We start from the raw sequence: 26,452 nt of genomic DNA, 5'->3' as shown, positions 1-26,452 counted from the left end.
GGTAAACATAACCAACATAGTCAAAAAGTCGTTTACATTGTATGTTAGAAAGACCGCTACTTATAAGTGAAGTAAAATGTTAAAGTATTGTGTGGAGTTTTATTTATGCGCATGATATGAATTTACAAGGCAAGAAGAGCATAACTACATAGAGTGACTAAGACACTTTTTAGGAGTAACGTGGCAAACTTTATATGCCAAACTGGGTCGTGTCGGGCTTATCAAACCGACCAAGAACAATATGCAGAATTAGCATTAAATATAATAAATGAGATAAATGTCGAGTGTGTTATTTGACTTAAAGAAAAGCTAAATTAACTATTTTATACACATTATATTAAAGGGAAATTGGACCAGTCATTCTTAATGAATGAATTCATAACTAACATATCGAACAAATTTTCGTTTTCCCCATTCATTATTAACTTCCTTTTTTTTAAGTTTCATATTTCTATCTATATTTTTCTAAATACGTTACATAACATCACAAACTTTCACACTATAAAAAAATAAAGTGTCATAAATGCTTATTATCAATACTTATAAACCCCATTGTTGGTGAAGCCGTAGACGCAATTTGAAAGAAAGAGGTTGGAATAGAGACGGGTGAGTCTGATACGACAAGGAGAGAGAAACATCAAAATCTGTTTATAAGGCCAGTTAAGAAAAGACAGACAATAGTAAACAATACTTTATTTTTAATAAGAATTATAATATTACAAGAATGATAATTTAAAACCATAACGATATCCATAACGGATTTTGTTATTATTCATAAGTATTCACAAGATTTTGTAATGATACTAGATTTATAATAATTAATTAAGATTTTAATTTGTAAAAAAAAGCTTTAAAAGGCCAGAACGTTGAAATAAAAGACCTCAATTCATGTAGATTTATTTAATATATTTTTTTCCTCATTCTCAGTAATGCAATTACCTTGCTCTTTTCAATGTAGTTTAGTGATTGAAAATATGAGTTTCTCAATGAAGTTCAATCCTTATATACAACATTTTGGGGAGGACATAGGTGACTCAATGAAGGAATGTTTCTTTGTGATTTTCATTTCAATTCTAAGGGCGCCCGGGTTTTACTACCAGTAGGCCTTTGGACGGATAGGTTTTTCCCGATGCTAGTGATAACTTGGAGGACTAGGCTGGACCTTTCCATTGGATCACCCGTAGAAAGGACCCCGTCTTTTTATGTTTGTTGATACACTGTTAAAAGAATTACATTATATTATTTTAGGGGGTGTTTGTTTTTTCTTCAAACATCTTCAAGGGAGCTAATGTCTGCAGGCGCGCAGACATTACCCTTGAAGACTGTTTGTTTTTTTTTTAAAACAGATCTGAAGTTATCTTCTTTCATCTTAAAAGAAAAGCAAGGAAATCTTGCTTAAAACATCTTCACAAAAAAACCATACTCTTCTCCCTTTGCAGCCACCCTCTCATCCACTGCTCCTACCACCGTCCGCCAACACCACCACCCACCGTACGCCGCCACCACCACCCCCGTACCCCGCCGCCACAGTCCACCACCATCCACCGCCACCACCACCGTCCACCACCCACCATCCATCACCACCACCGTCCACCACCCACCATCCATCACCACCACCGTCCGCCACCACCACCACCATCCATCACCGCCACCACCACCATCCATCACCCACCACCACCACCATCCATCACCGCCACCACCACCACCATCCATCACCGCCACCACCACCGTCCACCACCCACCATCCATCACCACCACCGTCCACCACCCACCATCCATCACCACCACCGTCCGCCACCACCACCACCATCCATCACCACCACCGTCCACCACCCACCATCCATCACCACCACCATCCATCACCACCACCACCATCCATCACCGCCACCACCACCATCCATCACCCACCACCACCACCATCCATCACCACCACCGTCCACCACCAACCAAAACCATCCATCACCACCACCCATTGTCCACCACCACCATCCACCGCCACTACCCACCGTCCGCCGCCACTACCACCATCCACCACCACCACCTTCCACCACCCACCAAAACCAAATCGGCATGGCAAGCAAAGACTAAAAACTAGATGTAACTTGAATAAATGACTTCTATCTTGTGAGATAAGTTTGACAGTTATGCAGACAGTATCAGCTTATAAAAACAAACAGTCTTATATTTTCAGCTTGCAGATCTTCAGACCACATCTTCAGTTGCAGACATGAAAACAGATGAAATCAGCTTGCAGACAGTTTATGTCTGCAAAAACAAACAGCACCTTAGAGTGTTTACTATGGTCCAAAATTGACCGTGTGGACCAGTTTCCTTGATCAGCATTCAGCAATGGCGCCAGTTGGTTTGGTTAAAGAGTGTCTCGTATTTCATGACTCAACGTACACTAACACTAACACACCATCTTCCTCTTCCATTGATGGCGCTAACAGGTCCTCTCTCTTTGTGATTTTACTTGGTGATGATGAAATAAATCTCTACATCTGCTTGCTGAATCTTTCTCATTTCTGCTTGATTGATTTTAAGTGTTGTGTTACTTCAACATTTATTTAGGTTATACGCTTTGCATTTCAAACATGTTTTATGGACTGGCTTCAAATTGTGCATTAGTAATATGTTGTTTTAAGTCCAAATTGCAGGCAGCTTATTGTTAGAATGGAGGTCATCTTCTTTCTTTCTAATTTTGGTGGAATTACCACTCTCTCTTAATAACCTTTTCTAATTTTAGGCTAATCTTGTATCACATGATGATTATCTACACATCAGAGGGCTTATTGCATTGCACGAAATTAATTTAGTATAAATTCTGTTAACTCATATTTATTGGGATGTGAAGATGAGGTCTAGAGGTTTATGATTTTATTATTATGTTTATTAATTTATTACTATGAGCATGTTCAAGTTTGATATGATAAGCTTTGTAAACTCCAAATAATCATTTGAAAGGAATGAAGCTCCATAACATTTAAGCAAAATACTTAGTTTGGCATATAATTATCTCAAAAATCTTCTCCAGACGATGAAACGAGCATGTATGCTTTGCTCGAAACCAAAGGGGAAGATAGTGTGCTGTACACTAAAGACGGAACCGTGGATTACCTCAGCAGTCCAGCCAACAAGTTAAAAACAGGAAGCTGGAAAGCCTGCATCTTTATAATTGGTACTTACATTCTTCAACCTTCATTTTCTTCCATCCATGTAACCAAGTTACACTTGAATTTTTTATGTTGAAAGCCAGAAACAGTTTCTATGTTGTAACATTTATTGCAGCAAGTGCAAGTCTTGAAAGATTAGCTTATTTTGGGATGAGTTCCAATCTGTTACTGTATTTTACTGGTGACCTCGACCAGCACAGCGCGACTGCCTCAACAAATTTATCAAATTGGGCCGGTGCATGTTATATCACCCCATTGGTTGGAGCATTTCTTGCTGATGGCTATATTGGCAAATATTGGACTATAGCTAGCTCTTCAGTGTCGTATGCCATTGTAAGTCCACTTAGCATATTTTGACCATAAAAAATTGATGAGTTGGAAGTAATATTTGACAATGTTTTAACTTTAGGGGATGGGACTGTTGACATTATCAGCATCAACATGTTGGCTGATGCCAACTATCTTTTCAACCAACTTTTATGATGCAATAGATGTTAAGACTGCAATGTGCTTCACATCACTTTACTTAGTGGCATTAACAAGTGGAGGAATCAAGGCTTGTATCTCTGCGTATGGAGCAGATCAATTTGATGACGACGATAAGACCGAGAAAAAGAGCAAGAGTTCGTTTTTTAACTGGTATTATCAGTTGATGAATATTGGCACTCTTCTTGCTCGTTCTCTTATTGTTTGGGTACAAGATTATGTGGGCTGGATTTGGGGATTTGGTATTCCTGCTTTAGCCATGGCAATGGGCGTGGTTTCTTTTTTCTCGGGTACATGGTTCTACAGGAACCATAAACCTGCGGGTAGTCCGTTGACCCGTTTGTTCCAAGTGGTTGTTGCTTCAGTTAGAAAGAAAAGAATCAATGTGCCAGCAGATGCATCACTTTTGTATGAGACTGATGGTGCTAAGTCAAATATTGTAAGAAGGCGCAAACTTAATCATACAAGGAACTTCAGGTAAGTCAACAAGTGTAACAGGTCAAACAGGATATTTTTCTTTTGGGTCATAACTTGTTTGATTTCAGGCTAGCCCAAACACTTTTTGGTGAATTCTTTATTCTTACAAGATTTAGGGTGCTAGATGTGATTAAAAAAAATAATAAATAAATAAAAACTATTTTGTGGGATTTGTTGTTTATGTATTAAAGCGGTTAAGGAGGTTGCATTCACTCAAATTTGCTTTTGGTGATTGTCAAGTAGAGTTGTCAGGTTTTTGGCCCAAGCCAGTGTGGGTTAGGTTAAAGAAAGTCAAACTGGTTTGGGTTCCAACCCAGTTTTTGAGAGGGAAAGGATCGGGTTTGGCTAGTTTGAAACCAGGTTTTGACCGGTTTCAAACTGATTACAAGCCTACTGTTTGGGTCGGGTCCAAGTCGTATTCTCTCAAATCGGTTTAAAAATCAGGTTAGGTTCGGGTTCGACTTTCAACCTGGTTTTTTTGTGTCAAGTATGAAGTGTCAACCTACTTGACCCAGTAGTTTTAGAGTCAAGTTATTTATTTGGCCCATTTTACCTTTTTTATTACACCTTTTGTTTTTCCAGAAAAAATGGGTGTGCATTTCGACTATTAAAGTCAAACCTGTTGACATTGTGATTGAAAAGTAAAAAACCCACATGCATTTGATTACATTGATGAGTAGTCTATTGGTATTCATTACTACCATAATCTTACCAAGAAATCAATAATCATGTTAATCTGATCTTAATACGTCATTTCAGCTTCCTTGACAAGGCAGCTGAAGAGACGCCACCGGACCACACAAATGGGTCAGTAAATCCATGGAGACTTTGCACAGTCACCCAAATCGAAGAACTGAAATCCGTGCTACGTTTGCTACCAATCTGGGTCACGGGCATAATATTCAGCAGCGTGCGTGCCCAAATGGACAACTTATTCGTCTTACAAGGCTCATTCATGGACACTCAAGTTGGCAAAACCAGTTTCAATATCCCACCAGCATCACTAGGTACATTTGGTACCCTTAGTGTCATATTCTGGGTCCCAGTCTACGACCAGATCATCGTCCCGCTAGTCCGAAAAGTCACGGGTCACCCAAATGGACTAACCCAACTCCAACGAATCGGAACCGGACATTTCATATCAATATTTTCAATGTTATGTGCCAGTATCTTGGAAGTTGCTAGGTTGGATATTGTCAAAAGGCATAACTACTACGAGCTCAAGCATGTGCCCGTTTCAATATTCTGGCAGGTCCCACAGTTTTTAATTATCGGGTGTGCAGAGGTGTTCACACTCGTGGGTCAGATGGAGTTCTTTTACGAGCAAGTGCCTGACTCGATGAAGAGTTTGGGGTCAGCCCTGCGGCTCATGACTATTGCATTGGGGAACTATACGAGCTCGTTACTGGTTAGTTTTGTTATAAAGATTACTACTGAGGACGGTGGGCCCGGGTGGATACTGGACAATCTGAATTATGGGCAGTTACAGAACTTCTTCTGGCTTTTGGGTGTTTTGAGTTTGGTAAATTTTGTGATTTTTGTGGTTGTTGCAAAGTGGCATACAGGTCCTTTGTGATGATTATGTGTGGAATGAGGATCTTGACTAGGTAGGATTGTTGATGTTTAGTGTAGGAATGTAGTGTTGTAGTTGCCTATAAAGATCTTGATTGATGGAGAAGCATCACTAAGAATCGAATGAACACTAACGAGGCTTTTTCGTGTTTCGTCTACTGATTAAATGAACGAACACGAATACTTAAAATGCCCTTAATTCTTGTTTGTGTTCGTTTGTTGAGAAAATAAATTGAATTCGTATTCAATCATGTTGGTTCGTTAATATCAGTTACAAGTAAACAAAAATATCCAAATTAATGTCTAAATAGTATGTGTAATAATTAGATGAGTAACAATATCAAACATTTTAATAATAACAACTAGGATATAGCCCCTATGATACACGGGTGGTTAAAAAAATACAACAAAAAAGTTAAACTGAATAATATGTATAATAACATATCTTATGAATTCATAAGATATAAATAATTTTCTAAAATACATAGATTAGTAAGAATAATTTATATTTGTATTAGAAAATAAAAATAGAAGGGTGTGAATCTTTACCAATTAAGAAAAAAAGAAGTTACCATCAATTCATTTTACTTGAGTGGGTAAGTCACAAACATTTTAAAAACAAGGTAAGAGCATTCCCAAATCCCAACCCATTCCTTACCCTATATCCATATATATCATATAATTACACTAAAAATCACTGTTTTTTCTCTCTTCTGTTTAATTAAATAATACTTCTTATATCTTTATCATTATCTTTTTTCTTTCCTCCACTCACAACCACTTTTAGAAAATATTAAAAAATTATACGGTATGAACAGTGAATGCACAAATTTAACTTTCCTCTGTAATATTTTCTCTATTCTCTACTTACAACCACTCATAATCATACCATATAATTTACACACCCCCCTCACAAAAATATAGGGGATGGGCTGAGAATGCTCTAATGAGTTTGATTCCCACCAACAACATATTTTTCATTTTATTATTCATAAAGTGGAAATTGTAAAAATGGAAACTTGTATACTTGACAATCTATGTGGAGGGTCTAGTTGAATGACATGTGGAAGAATCGTGTTGCTTTAATAATATAGGTAGATAAGGTTTAAATATCATCAAATAATTCAAAAATTAAGCCATATGCAAGCTTTAAAAATTTCATGCAAATACCACATCTTCTAATCAACATCATTGATCCATATTGTATCTAAATCAGTTCACTTGTTTATTATTTCTGATCTTAATTTGTTCTCAGTCAAGTTCGACGAGTATGATTAAAGAAATTCTTTCTTTTACAATTAAACTAGTCGTATACCTTATGGTGTTTTATAAAGTTTATTTTTGTAAAATTTAGCATTGATTTTTGCTTTGTATTTAATAAAAAATATTAGAGATTGTTGTATGAGTTATTTTAATGTTCTGGAATGAAAATAATTTTGGCGGGGTTGGGAGGGTGTGGGAGACCAGGTCCACCGGGAGGTATTGGGTTCATATTTCACAAACGACATTTAAAGAAAAATATATAATTTTGGTCCATATATAATTTTGGTAGGCTTAAGGAGTAGTGGTTTTACAGTCGGTCAAGCTGCATTAAAAGTTGCTACAGGTAAGGTGGTAAAACATGAGAATGCGTGTCTTGACAACCAACATATATTTATTCATTTCGCTTTTAACACTTTTGGTTTCTTCCTTTTGCTTTTAACACTTTTGGTTTCCTCGCGCTTGAAGCTGTGGAGTTACTTACCCGTGTTCAGCGGGTTTTGCATAGTAATGTTATAACTCCAAGATAAGCAAATGTAGTTTTTAAAAGATTGAGTTTTGCAATTCAAATAGGGATAGCGACGTAATTTGTTGCCCACTTACCTTCTACTGGTAACATAGATCTTATTTTAATAAATAAGTATCTTGTGTTCCCATATATGTACATCCAGTGAATAAGTTTTGTTTTACGGTCTCTCTCCTATTAAATGATGATCTTAAACAATTAAATATTTCAAATGTACCATTAAAGCAATACAATTTTTATAAGTTTTTATTTTTACAATTTTCCATTTATGAATGATAAAATAAAAAATATGTTGTTGTTAGAAATCAAACTCACTACATTATTTTTAAAATGTGTTTCGATGTAATCTAAATATTGAAAAAAAAATTTCATTATTGTTATTTTTGCTTGTTACAAGGATTATTAAAATGATGAAAAATGGCATTGATGTATATTATTGGCTTTCACAACATGTGATGTCATGGCGTGTGAGCCGTGTCGCTTGGCTGGCTCTTCCCGTGAACGTCACTCACGGTGACCTTGTGACAAGATAATCTATTTGGATCAAGCCACTTCATCTTTTGTTAAACTACAGTATTCCATTTCATCCAAAGTGGAAGGATCACCAACTGTCACGTACTGACTTGATCCATAATATGTATTTCATATAAAAATTAACAAATTAACTTAGTTAATTATTCTTAAGTTATCTATTGTATTATATTATTTTACATCTGATAATCCAAGGGAAATAATCAATGGCTTGTCGTGGAGAGGCACATAATATTTGTGTGAAGTTGTACAGGTTACTATGTGAGCCAGACAAGTAGTAGAGGAGAAAATCATGTAATCATTCTGGCATTTTGATTTTTAAGCTAAAAAGTTGAAACGGCGAGGAAACTTGGATAAAATATAATCATACCGAGTATTAATCAGCTGACTGATATCAATAATATCATCATCGTCTACAGTCTCGAACACCACATAATTTAACCGACCTTCATTACTTATCTCTCACACACTCACACTGCCCGCATATTCCATTTCATCAGGTACGTGCTTTTCGCAATTTGCTTTTGGAACCTTCTGTTAAAATATCTTCTTTATTTTGTCTATTAATACTCATTTCTCACTAAACCTGTAGATTTTAAAGCCACATTACAAATTTACAATCTCTTGAGAGAATTGGAAATTAAGATTGATTTCATTCTGTAAGTGTTAATTCTCACACTAATTTCAGATACATGTTCTGTTATTATTATTTATGTTGTGTATAATTAGTTTTTCACTTTAATTTTGCTTAAACTTAGGGTTTGTTATGTCTGAATTCTTCTTCTAATTTATCACACACTGCACTGTACACGTCATTGGACAACGGTTAATTAGCTTCACAATAATTGTATGGTAATAGCTTTTGTATATATCAAAAGGCATACTTACAAGTTACAATCATATCGGATCAATTCCGTAGGTGTGCTATGCGGTTATTAATGGTGTGAGATGTGTATTAAGTTTTTGTATAATCATCATAGTTACAAATTTTTATTTTTGCTGTATATAAATTAGGTTAGTCTCTGGATATTCCGGGGATGACGACCACCACAAAAGTCAATGGTGCTGCTAAACCTAAGACCGCTGATAAGGTACCTGTTGCTGATAAGATTCCTGTTGCGGCTCATCCACTAGCGGAAGATCCAACAGATATTGCATCCAATATCAAGTATCATGCTCAATATAGTCCACATTTTTCACCTGTTAAGTTTGAGCCCGAACAAGCATATTATGCAGCAGCAGAAAGTGTTCGTGACCGTCTGATACAAGTAAAACTACTTAACCTCAACTTTTGTAATTATGTCATAACTTACAGTCACACACATATAATCGCTTCAATATTTTGATTGTACATCTTTTACCATTGTTCATTTTCTTTGCTTCCACAGCAATGGAATGAGACTTACCTGCATTATCACAAAGTTGACCCAAAACAAACATATTACCTCTCTATGGAGTTTCTTCAAGGCCGCACATTGACTAATGCCATTGGGAACCTGGATATTCAAGATGCATATTCCAGTGCTCTGAATAAGCTCGGCCATGAACTTGAAGAAATCACTGAGCAGGTGAATAATCTGTTATTACACGCTATATATTCGATCCATGCTTATCTATAAGCACACCAATGATTGTCCATTAAATACAATTGCAGGAGAAAGATATGGCACTTGGTAATGGTGGTTTGGGGAGGCTCGCATCTTGCTTTTTGGACTCAATGGCAACATTAAACTTGCCAGCATGGGGGTATGGGTTAAGGTACAGGTACGGACTCTTCAAGCAGAGGATCACTAAAGCAGGACAAGAAGAGTTGGCAGAAGATTGGCTTGAGGTCTCAACTCCACCTCTACATTTGTTTATTATTAGTTTATAACTAACTTTTTTCTACTTTCTCTCAAATAAAACAGAAGTTTAGTCCTTGGGAGGTTGTTAGGCACGATGTCGTGTTTCCAGTTAGATTCTTTGGCCATGTTGAAGTCCTTCCTACAGGATCGTAAGCACTGTCTTACAAATTTCCTCTTTAACTTGGTTAAATTTATTTGAAAAATTTTTAATCTTTTCTATATTATTTGATTTATTACAGTCGAAAATGGGTTGGTGGAGAGGTTCTACAAGCCCTGGCATATGACGTCCCGATTCCAGGATACAAAACCAAGAATACTAATAGTCTTCGCCTTTGGGAGGCTAAAGCTAGTGCTCAAGATTTCAACCTGTTTCAATTTAATGATGGACAGTATCAATCTGCTGCTGAACTGCATGCTAGAGCTGCACAGGTGCAATAAAACTTTATCATCCTTAAAAGCATTATATATCCTTATTCGATTGAAATATGTGAATACTTTACTATAAGTTATCACCTGCAGATTTGTGCTGTTTTATACCCTGGAGATGCTACAGAAGAAGGAAAGCTTCTTCGATTGAAACAACAGTTTTTCCTATGCAGTGCGTCACTACAGGTTTTTTGTCAATCCTTTCATCTTGTAATGTTATAAGAAGATAATAAATTTGTAATTTTTGTGTTGGAATTATTTCAGGATATTATCTCCAGATTTAAGGAAAGAAAATTTGGAACGGGTGTGCGTGAGTGGTCAGAGTTTCCGTCCAAGGTGGCAGTGCAACTGAATGACACACATCCGACTCTTGCAATACCAGAACTGATGAGATTGCTGATGGATGAAGAAGGATTAGGATGGGATGAAGCTTGGGATGTTACTTCAAAGTATTTAAATCTTTATTGTTTGTTATAAGATTCATATTACTATTTGATCTTATATAACCCTTAGTTTATCTTTGACCATTGACCAGGACAATTGCTTACACGAATCACACTGTTCTGCCTGAGGCATTAGAGAAATGGTCACAAGTTGTGATGTCAAAGCTGCTTCCTCGCCACATGGAAATCATAGAAGAAATTGATAAACGAGTACTTAACTTATTAATATCTCATCATTGATTGTATAACCAATATACTTAAATTGGTAATTAGTAATATAATCATACTTTATGCAGTTCATTGAAATGATAAAATCAACACGTCCTGACCTTGAAAATAAGATTTCTGATATTCGTATTCTGGATCACAACCCAAATAAGCCCGTTGTCCGCATGGCAAACTTGTGTGTCGTCTCTGGGCATACAGTAAGAAAAACTTCATCTTTTATAATCTTTTTTGTTTCTTGGAAAAACTGGCTTAACCTCTTATTTAATCTTATTTTGTAGGTCAATGGTGTAGCACAGTTGCACAGTGATATCTTAAAAGCTGAGCTCTTTGCTGATTATGTTTCCATTTGGCCAACTAAGTTCCAAAATAAAACCAATGGCATAACACCTAGAAGGTGGCTCAAATTCTGCAGTCCTGAACTTAGTTTAATTATAACTAAGTGGTTGAAAACAGACAAATGGGTGACTAATCTAGACCTGCTTGTAGGTCTGCGTGAGGTGTGTTTTTCCATTCGTTGTTATTCTAACTGTTATTAAATATTTGTTTTGCTTAAAACAACATGATTAATGATAGTTTCTGTTCAACAGTTTGCTGATAATCCAGAACTTCAAGCTGAATGGGACTCGGCTAAGATGGCCAACAAACAGAGATTGGTGCAGTACATGTCGCGTGTTACAGGCGAAAGCATCGACCCAAACAGCCTTTTTGATATTCAAGTGAAACGAATCCATGAGTATAAAAGACAGTTGTTGAATATTTTGGGTGCGGTTTATAGGTACAAGAAATTGAAGGTGAGTTTATTCCACTTTTAGTAAACACATCCATGATTACATGAAAAAAACTGTAAAAAACACTATCAACATATCATCTTTAGTAGGCTTGTAAACGAACTGAGCGGAGCATGTTTGTGTTCGTTCGTTTAACTTTAACCTAAGAAATAATTGAACTTGAACATTAAACGGATGGAGTTTTCTTTTTCGTGCTTGTTCATTAAGCAAATGAACTTGCCCATGTTCGTTTATGTCAGTTCATAACAGTTAAAGAAAGGTTCACGAACATAAACGAACACACATAACTGGGCTAAAACCAATTAAAAGTAAATGTGAACAACAATGTATTGGGCCTTGAAAGTTATTTAACTAGACAAAATTGTTGCGGGCCTAAACAATTTAAATGGATATGTTAACGTACGAACTTGAACAGACGTAAAGTAACAAAAAATGAATGCAAACGAGCGAACATAAACATATTTTTCACGACCATCAATGAACAACCAGTGAACAAACAAGACATGTGTTCTTGTTCGTTCATTTACCTAAATGAGCAAAAACTCTTGTCATGTTTGTTTGTTTATTAAATAAACAAATTTCCTACCGAATGGTTCATGAATGGTTCACCGAACGCTCGGTTCGTTTACAGGCCTAAATCCTTTATATCCTTTATGTAGCAAAATAATCTCAAACAAGATTCAAACTGTTTGAAATTATTTAGAGTTAATGCATTTGAAACAGGAAATGAGTCTCGGACAGCGGAAAGCTACAACCCCAAGAACCATCATGATTGGTGGAAAAGCGTTTGCAACATACACAAATGCCAAAAAAATAGTGAAGCTTGTGAATGATGTTGGTGCTGTTGTTAACACTGATCCTGAAGTTAATGAATATTTGAAGGTATTAAATAATCTACTGTTCTTATAACGGTGTTAAATATTTAACAAATTTGTTACTTTTGCAGGTGGTTTTTGTGCCTAATTACAATGTATCTGTAGCTGAGGTTCTTATACCAGGAAGTGAACTATCACAACATATTAGCACAGCTGGCATGGAAGCTAGTGGTACAAGTAACATGAAATTTGCACTTAATGGATGCTTAATTATTGGAACACTAGATGGAGCTAATGTTGAAATCAGAGAAGAGGTTGGTGAAGAAAACTTTTTCCTCTTTGGAGCAACAGCAGATCAAGTCCCCAAGCTCCGGAAAGACCGAGAGAATGGACTGGTCAGACCACTATGACTTTCTAAATCATATAGAAAGCTATTATATTTATATTATATTATTTTATATTATATTCTTTGTTATTGTGCAGTTCAAACCGGATCCTAGATATGAAGAAGCTAAACAGTTTATTAGATCAAAGGCCTTTGGAAGCTATGATTATGAACCGCTTCTCGATTCTTTGGAAGGAAACTCTGGGTATGGCCGAGGTGACTACTTTCTTGTTGGCCATGACTTCCCAACCTACATAGACACACAAGCTAAAGTAGATGAAGCATACAAGTAAGATTTTACGGATTGTGTTGTTAACGGTTATTTTGACCATGTGGGTTTACTTTGATTATTGATGGTTACAGGGACCGGAAGAGATGGATAAAGATGTCGATTTTAAGCACTGCAGGAAGTGGGAAGTTTAGCAGTGACCGAACAATCTCTCAGTATGCAAAGGAGATCTGGAACATAGAGGAGTGCCCTGTGCCATGATTCTATGCATATCTGCAGTGGCAAATAGCACAAGGTTGGGTATAATTAATAAGTCTGATGTTTATATAATTCATGTTTATTGTCCTCAAAATATTTTCGGTATTGTGTAAAAATTCATGCAACTTGCTATAACTTACTTATAATACGTGCAATTGTTATTTTACAATCTTGATTGTCCGAGTAATTTTGAGATGTTTTCCTTGTGTTGTAAATCTGGGGTGTAAACGAGCGACGTCGCTTGTGAATTGCCTGAGATCGGTTTGCCAAAAGCTTGAATCATTCCAACCTTGAATGAGCCCAAGCCTGAGCTCATGGGGTAATTTAACAATCGTGCTTGAGTCCGAGCTTCACATATTGATCTTGACTGGTCTCGTGAACCTAAACTAGCTTAAACATAGAGGTGTCATAGTTATTCATCACCAATCCACAACTCATTCAAACATATATAAACATATAGATGTCATAGTTTTGTATCGGTTGTATACTAGTATTAAACACATTGTCATAGTCATGTATTGGTTGTAACATATTGTCATGTATTGGTTGCTAGCTTGAGGGCTGTATATTACACGGGTAATTAATAAAAATTTATAACCTTTAATAATTAAGCGAGACATAACGAACAATAAAAATTATTATATATTGTTAATAGAATTACAATTTACATTATAATTACAAAAATCTTGACTCCATATGATAGTTATTCTATTTATTTATTGGGGGGGGGGGGTGGTTAGCAAGGCGGTGTTACATATCATTTTTGACTTAAAGGTGAAAACATGAGTATCATGACACCATATAGGAAACGGTGGCATGCACAATTAGCTTGGTGCTCAAAACAGCGGAGGTGAATGGTGGTGACGATGGAGTGGGGGTGTATGGTAGTGGAGGCGGTGGTGGTGACGGCGGAGGTGAAGGATGGTGACGGTGGAGTGAGGTTTGGGACTTATGATTCTAAGTTGGATGAAACGTCGCCGGCTTAATATGCTATGCTTTAATTAATCTTCTTTGTAGTTAGAATTTATATTAATTATCTTTTAATTATTTGTGTGTTTCTGTTAAGTGTGTTTTTGTTCTTGATGTTGTGTTCTAAATATGGATTAAAATTTGGTGTTGTGTTTTAAAACACACTGTAATATAGATTATGATATGTTTTTGGTGTATTTTAATTTTGGATTAAAGTATGATAATCACATATTGAATATGTTTTCATATATAATACAACACACTAGATGATTATGCCCCTAGAATGTTATAAAACAAGTATTAAAAAAACACACAGCCTATAAAACCCACTTTCCATCTAGACCATCTGATAACCAAGTCTAACGCATCAGATTGCTTCTTACATTTTTAAGACACATTTCACTTCTTATGATAACTCCACCCTATATATATATATACATATATATAGGGTAAGGTTAAAATGAAAACCCACTTGAGTTGTGAAAACCCGCGAAAACCCTATATACCATCGTTTTTTTTTGTTACATGTAATATATGTTATAACATTTAATACAAAACATCGAAACATAAAAAAAAATGTTTTGCTATTTTTTAACATTTTTTTACTAATTTTTATATATGTTTTCAGGAGAGAGAAAAAGTTATATTTATATTTACATTTTTTATTCACTTTAATTGTGGACCATAAGATTTAAACATTAATTAAAAACATGTGGTTGAGAATGAGTTTCTAGAGTTTTCACAACTCAAGTGGGTTTTCATTTTATACTTAGCCTATATATATATATATATATATATATATATATATATATATATATATATATATATATATTCATTTCTCACAGTAATCTCATTTATTTTTAAATATTTAAAACATAAAATAAAACTAGTGGTCCATATTTATTTCTCATATTTCTCACAGTAATCTCCTTTCTCTCTTAAACTTAGGCATATATATATAGATATAGGCTTGAGTTAATGAGATAAGTCATATTAATATGAGAGGTGTGAGAAACCATTCCAACCAATCACAAATTTTCTTTTATTGTTTTCTTTTATTTAAATCAAGGGGTATAATGGTAAGGAGGATGTTATTTTATTTTGGTAAATATTAACTTTTAGGAAGCTCCATTTTTTTATTAATTTAAATAGGTGTTAATTTAATTTCAAAAGCATTACAATAATTTTTTTGTTTGATTCGTACATCATAATATTTTATTTTTTAATTAATTTTCTTTTATTTATAATTAAATATCTAATATTATTTATTCATCTACAGACCATCACAAACTATAATTGAGATGGTTAATGCTACACTACTCTCACTATTTCCTTCATGAACCTACACAATATAAGAATATAAAACACACTATAACAAATTTATCACAAACCTGTTAGTAACAAATCTATCTTATTATAGAAATTTCAATAACTTTTAAATGTTAGAAAATTATCGAACCATATATTTACATCCCACACAACATATTTACATGCTATATATTTACATAAACATTCAACCCTACACAATTTATTTGCATCATGCATAACATATTTACAAACTATATATTCACACAACATTCAACTCTATAAAACTTTTCAAATGTTGTGTAGGATGTAAATATATTGTGTAGGTTATGTAGGATTGAATGTTGTGCGAAGATATATACAGTGTGTAAATATGTTGTGCATGATGTAAATATATTGTGTAGGGTGTGTATGATTAAATGTTGTATGAATATATATAGTGTGTAAATATGTTGTGCATGATATAAATATATCATGTAGGCTCTGTAGGGTTAAATGTTGTGTGAATATATAATATGTAATTATGTTGTGTAGGATGTAAACATTTTATGTAGGATGTAAAAACAAATTATATAATTAGACTTGCCTTGTAGAATTTTTGCTAATTTACATACAATATATTGAATAAAAAAATTAATAAAAGGTTAATTTCCAAAAGCATGCATGATGATGTATATCACGTTATAAATAAATAAACAATTTATTATTTTGTGAGGGTTGACTTCCACCATGTAAAATTAGGAAAGAAAAATCACATTCCGTGCATTTCAACTTTTGATGTAAAGAAAAATTAAAACATTACCCTTTTGTATTAGAAAACATTTAAATTAAGAACCCAATAATTACAATAATACCATAATCATTTTAGTCCATAGATCAATCCTAATCAAGGGTTATAATTCACTTCTCACAATAAAATGATTTCTCTCCTGAATCATATATATATATATATATGGGAAAAGTTAAAATACAAAGGGGGTAAAAAATAAGAATCATGAGAAGGAATAGGATTATGACACCTGGCAGTCTTCATCTCAACGTGATTTTAGGAAGGAGGGGTATTTTTGAAACTTGATATTTTAGAAACCAGATCGCATATATCAATTTGAGATCTCTTCTAAATTGAATCAATAAACAAATCTATGATCTTATCGTTCACTGAAGCAAATCGAAGATTAAATAATCAATTGATTTATAAACAGATCGAAGATCTCTAACACGATGAACTCAACTATAAACGATGAAGGATTTGGTAAGCATTCTTCCTCTTTTATTTTATTCAAATGATTGATTCAGTTAAGTTCATACGATTTTGATTCGAATCGTATTGAATTGATTTAATGTTTTGCTTCAATTAGATAAATCGATTCCTTATTTGTATTGTTTGGAATCGTTAGGCATTGTGCCTTTTGTTCTTGTGTTTGTGTCATATTAGTTCATTTGTGTAAATGTATCTGCACTATTGTGTAATTGTGCCATATTAGTTCATTTGCTTTACTATATCTGTACTATTGTGTCATTGTCTACTTAGATTATTGTGTAATTGTGTCATATTAGTTAATTTATAACATCATTGTGTCTAACTGATAAAATAGGGTTTACTTGTGGTTTAATTTATTATAGATTTCTGCTAGCATTGTATCTGTGCTATTGTTCATGGTGTTACAACTAATATGACTGTATCTGCACTATTGTGTAATTGTCATATAAGATTATTGTGTAATTGTGTCATATTAGTTCATTTATAACATCATTGTGTCTAACTGATAAAATAGGTTTTACTTGTGTTTTAATTTATTATAGATTTCTGCTAGCTTTAAAATTTGTGTGTATTTTAAGAGAGTTTTATTGATTTAGATGTTGGAGTTTACAATGAACTTGGTGAAGAACGTGTATCCCCTAGTTCTGGAAAAATATATTGCACACCTGTTGTGAGTCAATCAATTAAACCTGTTATTGCTATGGCGTTTGATTCTGTTGAGCTTGCCTGTGGTTTTTATGCTAGTGGATTTAGTGTTAGGAAGAATAGTGGATACACCAATCATGGTCTTCTTAAATTGAAGTATTATGTTTGTTCTAAGGAAGGGTTTAAAACTGGAAGTGAGTATAGTACATTAGACGATGCAAACAATGGTAAAAGAAAGCGTAGGAAACCATCCAAGAGAACCAGATGTGGTGCACATATTAAGTTTAGGTTGAATGATAAAAACAAGTATGAGGTTTATGCTTTTGAAGAAGAACATAACCACAGTTTCGTCCATAAAGATGATATTCAGTTTTTCACATATGTGAGAAGATTAGATTATTTAAAAGAAAGTGTTATTCAGGCGTTGTCTCAAGTAAATCTAAGACCTGTCAGAGCATTTAACATTTTGAAGAGTTTGTATGGTGGTTATGAGGAGCTAAGTGCAACAAAAATTTTAAGACGCATCAAAATGAATATATTAGTGAATATGATGTGGATATGGTAATTAAACGCCTTAAGAAGAAAAGGAAGTATTGTCCCAATTTTTCGTTTGATTATACTATTAAAGAAGACGGATCTTTAGGTGGTTTGTTCTGGGCTGATGAGGATTCAAAGAAGAGTTACCCGGTTTTTGGTGATGTTGTAGGATTTGATGCGACCTATTGATCAAACAAGTAACACTCAAAACTTTATTGTGTCTTTTCTTCATTCATTGTGTTATATTTTGTGTTTAACGTTTTGATTTTGTTTTTATAGGTATGATTTGGTTCTTGTCCCTTTCACTGGTATAGATAACCACAGTAGGAATATTACACTTGGTGCTGTGCTTCTTGGATCTGAAACTACTGAATCATACAGGTGGTTGTTGTGGGCATATCTTAATGCTTTTGGTTCTGCACCTAAAGTAGTTGTTACTGACCAAGATGCTGCTATAAAGAAGGCTATTCAGGATGTTTTACCAAATAGCCGACATAGATTATGTATGTGGCATATTTGGGAGAAAGTGACTGGTAAGGTATTTATTATTTTGTTTCGATTTATTTTTTGTACATTGCGTCTTTTTATGTACATTGTGTTTTTTTTTCATATTCAAATATTTATAGATTGTGTTTTTTTATGTACATTGTGTCTTTATTAGTGTTCAAATATTTTGTAGATAGTTTTATGCTGCATTGTGTTTTTTTATGTACATTGTGTCTTTTTTCATGTTCAAATATTTGTACATAGTTTTATGCTGCATTATGTCTTTTTTATGTACATTGTGTCTTTATTAATGTTCAAATTTTTTTTAGATAGTTTTATACTACATTGTGTCTTTTTTATGTACATTGTGTCTTTTTTCATGTTCAAATATTTGTAGATAGTTTTATGCTGTTTTGTGTCTTTTTTATGCACATTGTGTCTTTTTTTCATGTTCAAATATTTGTGTAGATAGTTTTATGCTGCATTGTGTCTTTTTTATGTGCATTTTGTCTTTCTAAATTGTGTCTTTTTTCATGTTTAAATATTTATAGGTTGGGCCAGCAACGCCTAATGTTTCTAAGTTTAAAGAAAAATTAGCTCAGATTGTATGGACGGATTCAATTACAACTAACGAGTTTGAAGAGAAATGGCATTCAATTCTTTCCAAATATGGGTAAAGTGATCATGAGTGGTTGGCTGATCTTTTATAAGATTAGACAAGACTGGATACCTTCGTATTATCTACAGGAGAATTTTTTCAGGACTTATGCGTACCACGTCTAGATCAGAAAGTAAGAATCATTTTTTTAATCAATTTTGTAATCCAAGGTCAACATTAGTTGAGTTTTTCAGTCATTTTGAATCGGCAATTGAGGCTCAAAGGTATGAGCATAGGTTAAATGATCATGTACCTCGATACACTGTTCCTGGATTTTTGAATTCATCGTTCGTTCTTGAGAGTCAAGCTGCAAAAATTTTTACACCGACGATTTTTTTCAATCAGCAATTGGAGATAGAGGATGGTATTCATAGTTTGCTTCTGTTACTAGACAACAAGTTGGTGATTTTATGAAGTTTGAAATTGAGGATTTGAAGCAGCCATGCTCTACATTTTGTGACGTATTAATTGTGTCATTATCCTGTATTGTGTAATATTTTTAATGCTATTAATGTTGTTTAGTTCATTTGTGTCTTGTGATAATGCTATTAATTGTGTAATTTTTAGTGCTATTAATTGTGTCATTATTATGTATTTGTATGTTTTCATTGTGTAATATTTTTAATGCTATTAATGTTGTTTTAGTTTATTTGTGTTTTGTGATAATCATTGTGTCATTATTCTGTATTTGTGTGTTTTCATTGTGTCATTTTGTGTATTTTCATTGTGTCATTATTCTGTATTTGTGTGTTTAGTTCATTTGTGCTATTCATTGTGCAATTTTTTAATGCTATTAGTTGTGTCATTATTCTGTATTTGTGTATTTTCTGTTAATCCTTTTTGTTTGTGTTCTTTTTTGTGTAGGTTATGTTTCGAAGTGCAGATCAAACCATATTATGTAGCTGCAGAAGATTTGAACTGTTTAGATTACTATGTAGACATATTTTTTTTATGTTCTTAGAATTTGTTTCGTAACAGAATTCCTGAAGAAGAAAGGAAGTTGTTGCAAATATGTCACTTCGGCCCGAAGAATTTGGAAAAATGGTGATGATGTTGAAGTTGTTCTTCGTGAACTCAGGTTTGCACATGAGTACATTATAAATAAATTGGTTAGTGATAAAGAACAGTTGTGTCTTTATAAAGATTATGTCAAAGGTTATATGCCTAAGGCTGATGCAGCTCAAGTTGTCGCCCCGTCCCCTAGCAGGAGAGATAGATTTGCATAAATGACTGGAATGAGAGAACCAAGTAGTGTTACAATCAGAAATCCTGTTAGAACAAGAACAAAAGGTTGTGGGAGTCAAAAACGCTTTAAGTCAGCTCGTGAGATAGCAATCAGTCATGCTGGTGACAAACAAAGGGTATGTAGTTTCTGCAAAGGTGTTGGTCACAATATTCGTACTTGCAAGTTATTCTTACAAAGCATTAAAGAGAAAGAAGCATCAACCAGTTCAGGAGTTTCTTGTTTGCAAGATTCAGAGTCTCAATGATTTCTAATTTTAGTAATACTTTATACTTTAGATTGTGTCATACTGGGAAGACACAAAACAAAGTGACTTACTTTTTGCTTTATACATCCGTTTTTATTTGTCTAATGATCATTGTGTCATACTGGAATATTGTTTGCAATAATCTTCAGTTTTTATACTTCAGTTTTATGCTCATTTGTGTCATGCTGGAATATTGTGTCACTAGGATAGAGCCCATGTGATACACGGGTGGTTAAAAACAACAAAAAAGTTAAATTTAGTAATATGCATGATAACATACGTTATAGATTCATATGATATTAATAATGATAAACATAATTTTACAATTTATAAATCTCTAAAAGACTCTTTGAATACAACATTTGATGTTAACTTAATTGTTTAATGATTTTTTGGTATTAATTATAATTGAATTAACAATATAACATTTATAAGTCAAGAAAACCAACATAATAACTACTTAAGTGGAGTTGGTAAGCATATTTAGTTTAAAACATGAGGTCTTGGGTTCGAGACATGTTTCACACAATAATTTATTTTTAAAATTTTACAAAGTGTTATCTTCATATGAAGATGGTTGTATTTGAAGAGAAACCAGGTCATGGGTTATACCATAACTAAACGGGCTCATGCTCCATATTGTGTTTAGAAGAAGGGATGATAAAATAGGAAACTACTTACATCGCATCTATGTGGCATCCTATGTGGAAGCCCTAGAATGATGCCATGTGGAAAAATCATGTTGCTTTAATATATAGTTAGATTAGATTAGATTAGACATTTGTAATATTGTGTTATATTTTTAAAGACATTCTAAATTTTGTCTAGCAATGTGTTACAACTAATATGACTGTATCTATACATAGATTGTTGTCTAATTGTGTCATATAAGATTATTGTGTAATGTAATTGTGTCATATAAGATTATTGTGTTATGTAATTGTGTCATATAAGATTATTTGTTTGTGGCTTTTCTTGTTTTTTTTTTGTATGTGCCATACTGGAATATTGTGTCATATTTTACTATTGTGCTATAATGGTCATTGTGTCATATTTTCAAAGACATTCTAAATTTTTTCATCACAATGTGTGTGTGGCTTTTTTTTTGTATGTGTCATATTTTAATATTGTGTTATAATGGTCATTGTGTCATCACAATGTGTGTGTGACTTTTTTTTATGTTTTTGCTATTATGTAACATGATACCTTTCGTTGTGTAATATCAAAAACAGAGTAGTCATAAGTGTTTTCAACCGTTCATGGAAACTAAAAGAGAGTAACCATACATTTCTAAACCATTCAAGCATCAAAGTTCATATTCTTTTCAAACCATGCAGTCATCAAGTCTTAAAAAAGAAAAGGAAACCAAAACAGAGTAACCATAAGTGTTTTCATCAATAACCAACAACTTAACACTACTTTAACTAACCATACATGTCACACCCCAACCTACGGCGGAATATGCCGCGGCGCAACATAATTGTATCAGAGCTCAAAAGACACTAAAATAAATGCACGTGTCAATATCTAAATTATTAAATTCATATTATTCAAGTACACAAAAGCACAAACATTGTCTCATGGAAATAAACATTACAATTAAATAGAAAGAAATAAATAAGTCTTTAATTCATGCATCCTAAGGTCGAATCTACTCTTTAAACCTCTTGCTTCATCCAATATAGCTACCTGCGCCATGCGGAAAAATACATAGTTTGTCAACATAAAGTTGAGCAAGTAATCACGGTTTTTTGAATAGATATAATATAAAAATGATAATTCCTTGCGATAATATGAAATACTACATCTAGCATAACAACAACATAAGAATAATATAAAAGTTGTCTTTTCACTCGAATCCCATTGATAACAAGCTACTCCGACGGTGTATGATCATAATAATGAGGATGAGAATGAGGATGAGATACCAACCACCAAAACATAAAAATAAACACATAGTCACATTTGCAGGTATAACTAATTGAGCAATATCATATAACGCAAATAGTGAATTGTAGTGAAAAATGATTAACGCATAACGCTCCCAAAATATAAAACGGTAAAAAGGGGGATGTGAATTACTTACCTTTTAGTGAGTGGATTAGTGAGGATGAGATAATAATAAAAGAAAATGAGGATGAACACGTTCAAGCCTTCGAGATACGTCAATAAAGATGCCCTAATTGTTAAGGGAAATGTTAATTAAATTCGAGATACTTTCAAGCCTTCGGTTGTTTTAAGTAAAAGTTTATTATTAGGACTTTATTAATTTTATGCTCAAAATTATTATTATTATTATTATTATTATTATTATTATTATTGTTATCACTATTATTATTATTATTAATTATTATTATTATTATTAATTATTATTATTATTGGTAAACGTTAATGGTTATTAACATATGTAACCAAGATATGATATTTATAAATTATGAATAATTAATCATTATATATTTATATATATTTTTGTCGAAAAGTAAATACTAGTTTTGATGACATGTTACGTAATAGATGGATTAAGCACTTTACTATTTGAACGTCAATAAGTTATTAGATCGGTGTATTTAAATGAGTGGTAAAATATTTTTGTAGGTTCCTGGACGGATCGTACACGGGATATCGCTATCTACGCAGGTGCGGAATCCCTGCGTGGGTAGATACGAGCGTAGAATACGTAAAACACGAACACACGATACAAACGAAACCACGTTATATTATAACTCGAACCACGTCTATTACAGACACTTGACACGTGAAATAATCACAACTCTCACGAACTCTGAAACAAACTCTCAAAAACCGAACTGTAAACAGTAACCCGTAGGTTACTTAAATACACGACAACTTCGCCTCAGGCGAAGTTGTCAATAACTTCGCTCGTTGAACAAGTTCGCCTAGGCGAACTTGTCAACAACTTCACTTGGTTAACAAGTTCGCCTAAGCGAACTTGTCAACAACTTCGCTGTTACACAAACAATTACATAAACAGTATTACAGACTCGATTACAGACTTTATACATATGAACTACTGACATCTATGCACCAACAGACTCCCCCTTGGCAGTAGCTTCATATCTTGATCTTTCAGCTCTTGTCTTGTAATCCTGTATCTTCATGCGTGCACTCCTTCTCTAACACACACCGTGACTACTCGCTGATATTTCCTTGCTTCATCCTTCCAAGCAGGAATATAGAATATCTTCTTTTCGTTCAACGCTTGCAAATCAGCTTTCGATAAGTTAACAAGATGCATCGGGTCATACACCCTCAGCACTTCTTGTTCATCTTCGTCTTCCATCACGGCTTCAGCAGTCTGGCAATCAACGTACCACCATTTTAGATTCTTCAACACATCTTGAGGCATATTCTTCATTGGAACCTCCTTGATGCATCGGATCGGCTTGTACTTCATCACCATCCATGGCTTGCCATCTGCTCTCAATCCCCTCTATGTATCTTCCACTAACTTCCCTTTCTGAGGCTTCAGAAGTTCAAACTTTTTATCTTTTACGCCTTCTTTCCACACAATCTTCTCAATCATTCTTGCCATATTGTTGTCACTTCTGTTTATCAGGCCTAATCTGCCCAAATCTTTCACCTCGCATTCCGGCAACGTGTTGAAAGATCTCAACATTCTCTTGAAGTATTGAATGCCATCATAACGTTTTACCACAAATAACTTGATCTGTTCATCATAAATCCAACAGATGATCCCCTTCTTCGCCTCAGCATAGCCTTTAATGTTATAGCTCTTCTTGAACATGGCTGGAACAGCAGGCTTCTTGGTCTTGATAAACCAATGAGCACAGCCTTCCTTCCACCTAGGCTGCTCCTCCCACTCAGTAGTCTCATCCATCTCAGCCCTCACATCGGCTTTCTCAACCTCAGGGATCTCGTGTTCGACGTTTTCTTCAACAATCTCCCCTTCTTCTATCACATTCTCTACCACAATTTCTGCACCAATCTTTTCAATCTCACTGATTGGCAGAACATCTTCATCAAATAACACATCGTCGCTGAACATGTCATCATCAAGTTCCTTCAGCGCATCGATCACTTCATCCTCCACCATCACTACATCATCACCACCAGCCGCTTCGGTAGACTCCCCCTCAGCTGTGGAAGCCCCAAGAGCTTGAGAGGTTCTTGGCAGCTCACCACCTGCACCTTCCGGTGCATTGGGATCATCGTCTGGGTCTTCTCGACGCTTGGTCCTCAACTCATCACCTCTACAGCTCATCTCCCCCTGAGATGCCAAGAACGCTTTCAAGGCATCTATGATTTTCCCGTGCTCAGCCAGGAGGGATGCCTGCAGTTGATTTGCTTCCACTAGGCTTTGAATAGTCTTTGACTGCTCAGCTATAATCCGCTCTAGTGAAGCTATCCGTTCCGAGTCAGAAGAGGGCGTGTCCGCAGGTGGTACCGTACCCGATACTCCTGCAGTAGTGGTGACCGTAAACTCAACAAATCGTGCTACTACCACCGATGGAGTAAACGTTGGAGGTGGTAGAGACACAATTGCTGGAGCCGACGTCTGGACGGCCGTGACCGATGGAGTGTCAGCCGACGATGTAGCCACTACGGGAACAACCGTAGCGCTTGTACTCGATACCTGCACAGAGGTAGGAACAAGGGACATACCAGACAAGGCAGGTGGAGCAAAACGTGCAAACCTTGAAGTCTCTCCGGCTCCTACACCCATACCTGTCGTTTCCCTTCGTGATCGCTTTCTCACCAACTGCACAGCTTCTTCTTCATCATCTTCCTCATCGTCGTCGTCAACAATTCTCTTCTGCTTACCCACCGTTCTCTCATGCCTCACCATCATCCGTCTGGCCTCTTCCATCACATTATCAAAATCAGCTTGTGGACCCGATACTGGTATATTCTCATGTGGATCAAATCGGTCCATATAAAACAACCCTTGCCCGCCGAACATGGCGTCAAGATCAATCTCAGAAGCTGGCACAGCAGCAGATACAACAGTAGATACAGCAGGCGCAGCTGATACAGCCTGGGGTGCTGCCGCCTGTTGTGGTCTTGGGTCTCTGAACTCGTCCCCTGCCGCAGGCACATACTCCGGGTTTATAAGATACCCAAAGAGCGGAGTATGCCTGGGACGTAGCTCAGGCTTGCTTCGTGCGCTGGAAGTGCGACACTGTGCAAAAATACGTTTTGTCACACTTTCAACGTATCGTATAGGGCGTCGTTGAGGCAGCGTCGGAGCCACATGATTGAAAATCATCTGTAGAAATCGAGGATACATTGCAAACCGCTCACGCGCCACAGCCCTTCGTTGCCTGTCGATCTCGTAAAAGATCATTTGGCTGAACGAATATCTTTTATTGTAAGTCAATGTAGTCATAGCAGACTGCATTGTCGCACCCATTCCATCAGTGCCTGCCTTCCGTCCTGACATACAAACGATCATGACGTGCATAAGGAAGCGCCACTGATCTAAGAGGAACCCCTTCCTCCGTTGAGTGTCTCCTAAGAGACCCGAATATCCCATCCTGAGGAACGCCCCATCACGGAATGGCGCAACAAACTCCGTTGGGTCATCCCTCGTTTCTTCACCAAACTGCAACGCCACCCGTATATGTTCAGAAGAAAACTGAACGACTTGACCGTTAACGGTGGCTCGCATGACCGGGGGC

At 35.2% G+C, this 26,452-nt stretch overlaps 3 protein-coding genes across 3 annotated transcripts; all 3 read left to right on the top strand.

Moving 5' to 3' along the window:
- Nucleotides 1-3,039: 3,039 nt before the first annotated feature.
- LOC143618269 (protein NRT1/ PTR FAMILY 8.2-like) lies at nucleotides 3,040-5,712 on the top strand. The gene is made up of 4 exons (XM_077090549.1): nucleotides 3,040-3,178; nucleotides 3,289-3,506; nucleotides 3,583-4,136; nucleotides 4,896-5,712. The coding sequence occupies exons 1-4, from the start codon at nucleotides 3,049-3,051 to the stop codon at nucleotides 5,710-5,712; spliced, it is 1,719 nt and encodes a 572-aa protein (XP_076946664.1). The 5' UTR covers nucleotides 3,040-3,048.
- A 3,288-nt stretch (nucleotides 5,713-9,000) lies between these two features.
- On the top strand, nucleotides 9,001-13,555 carry LOC143618266 (alpha-glucan phosphorylase, H isozyme-like). The gene is made up of 15 exons (XM_077090547.1): nucleotides 9,001-9,293; nucleotides 9,414-9,593; nucleotides 9,680-9,856; nucleotides 9,933-10,018; nucleotides 10,109-10,298; nucleotides 10,389-10,481; nucleotides 10,560-10,744; nucleotides 10,831-10,948; nucleotides 11,035-11,163; nucleotides 11,245-11,463; nucleotides 11,554-11,757; nucleotides 12,478-12,636; nucleotides 12,701-12,964; nucleotides 13,053-13,243; nucleotides 13,318-13,555. The coding sequence occupies exons 1-15, from the start codon at nucleotides 9,063-9,065 to the stop codon at nucleotides 13,442-13,444; spliced, it is 2,553 nt and encodes an 850-aa protein (XP_076946662.1). The 5' UTR covers nucleotides 9,001-9,062; the 3' UTR covers nucleotides 13,445-13,555.
- A 4,121-nt stretch (nucleotides 13,556-17,676) lies between these two features.
- Nucleotides 17,677-20,528, top strand: LOC143618267 (protein FAR1-RELATED SEQUENCE 5-like). Its single transcript, XM_077090548.1, has 5 exons — nucleotides 17,677-18,182; nucleotides 18,438-18,696; nucleotides 19,196-19,317; nucleotides 19,473-19,666; nucleotides 20,281-20,528. The coding sequence occupies exons 1-5, from the start codon at nucleotides 17,677-17,679 to the stop codon at nucleotides 20,526-20,528; spliced, it is 1,329 nt and encodes a 442-aa protein (XP_076946663.1).
- Nucleotides 20,529-26,452: the final 5,924 nt, after the last annotated feature.

The sequence above is a fragment of the Bidens hawaiensis genome, unplaced genomic scaffold, assembly GCF_021521415.1.
Source record: "Bidens hawaiensis isolate Kalapana, Puna unplaced genomic scaffold, B.hawaiensis_p1.1 tig00067114_1, whole genome shotgun sequence".
Classification (NCBI taxonomy): Eukaryota; Viridiplantae; Streptophyta; class Magnoliopsida; order Asterales; family Asteraceae; genus Bidens; species Bidens hawaiensis.
The sequence above is the reverse complement of the archived record's forward strand: the minus strand, read 5'-3'. Positions and strand labels throughout refer to the sequence as shown.

Bases quoted from the DNA above. Each gene is read 5' to 3' on its own strand.
- LOC143618266 (XM_077090547.1), top strand. From the start codon at position 9,063: ATGACGACCACCACAAAAGTCAATGGTGCTGCTAAACCTAAGACCGCT. The intron at 10,482-10,559 runs GTTTTTTGTCAA...GAATTATTTCAG, and splicing joins TATGCAGTGCGTCACTACAG to GATATTATCTCCAGATTTAA. The intron at 12,637-12,700 runs GTATTAAATAAT...TTACTTTTGCAG, and splicing joins AAGTTAATGAATATTTGAAG to GTGGTTTTTGTGCCTAATTA.
- LOC143618269 (XM_077090549.1), top strand. From the start codon at position 3,049: ATGTATGCTTTGCTCGAAACCAAAGGGGAAGATAGTGTGCTGTACACT. The intron at 3,507-3,582 runs GTAAGTCCACTT...TTTTAACTTTAG, and splicing joins CTTCAGTGTCGTATGCCATT to GGGATGGGACTGTTGACATT. The intron at 4,137-4,895 runs GTAAGTCAACAA...ACGTCATTTCAG, and splicing joins AATCATACAAGGAACTTCAG to CTTCCTTGACAAGGCAGCTG.
- LOC143618267 (XM_077090548.1), top strand. From the start codon at position 17,677: ATGGCGTTTGATTCTGTTGAGCTTGCCTGTGGTTTTTATGCTAGTGGA. The intron at 18,183-18,437 runs GTAATTAAACGC...TTGTTTTTATAG, and splicing joins GTGAATATGATGTGGATATG to GTATGATTTGGTTCTTGTCC. The intron at 19,318-19,472 runs GTAAAGTGATCA...TTGTAATCCAAG, and splicing joins TCAATTCTTTCCAAATATGG to GTCAACATTAGTTGAGTTTT.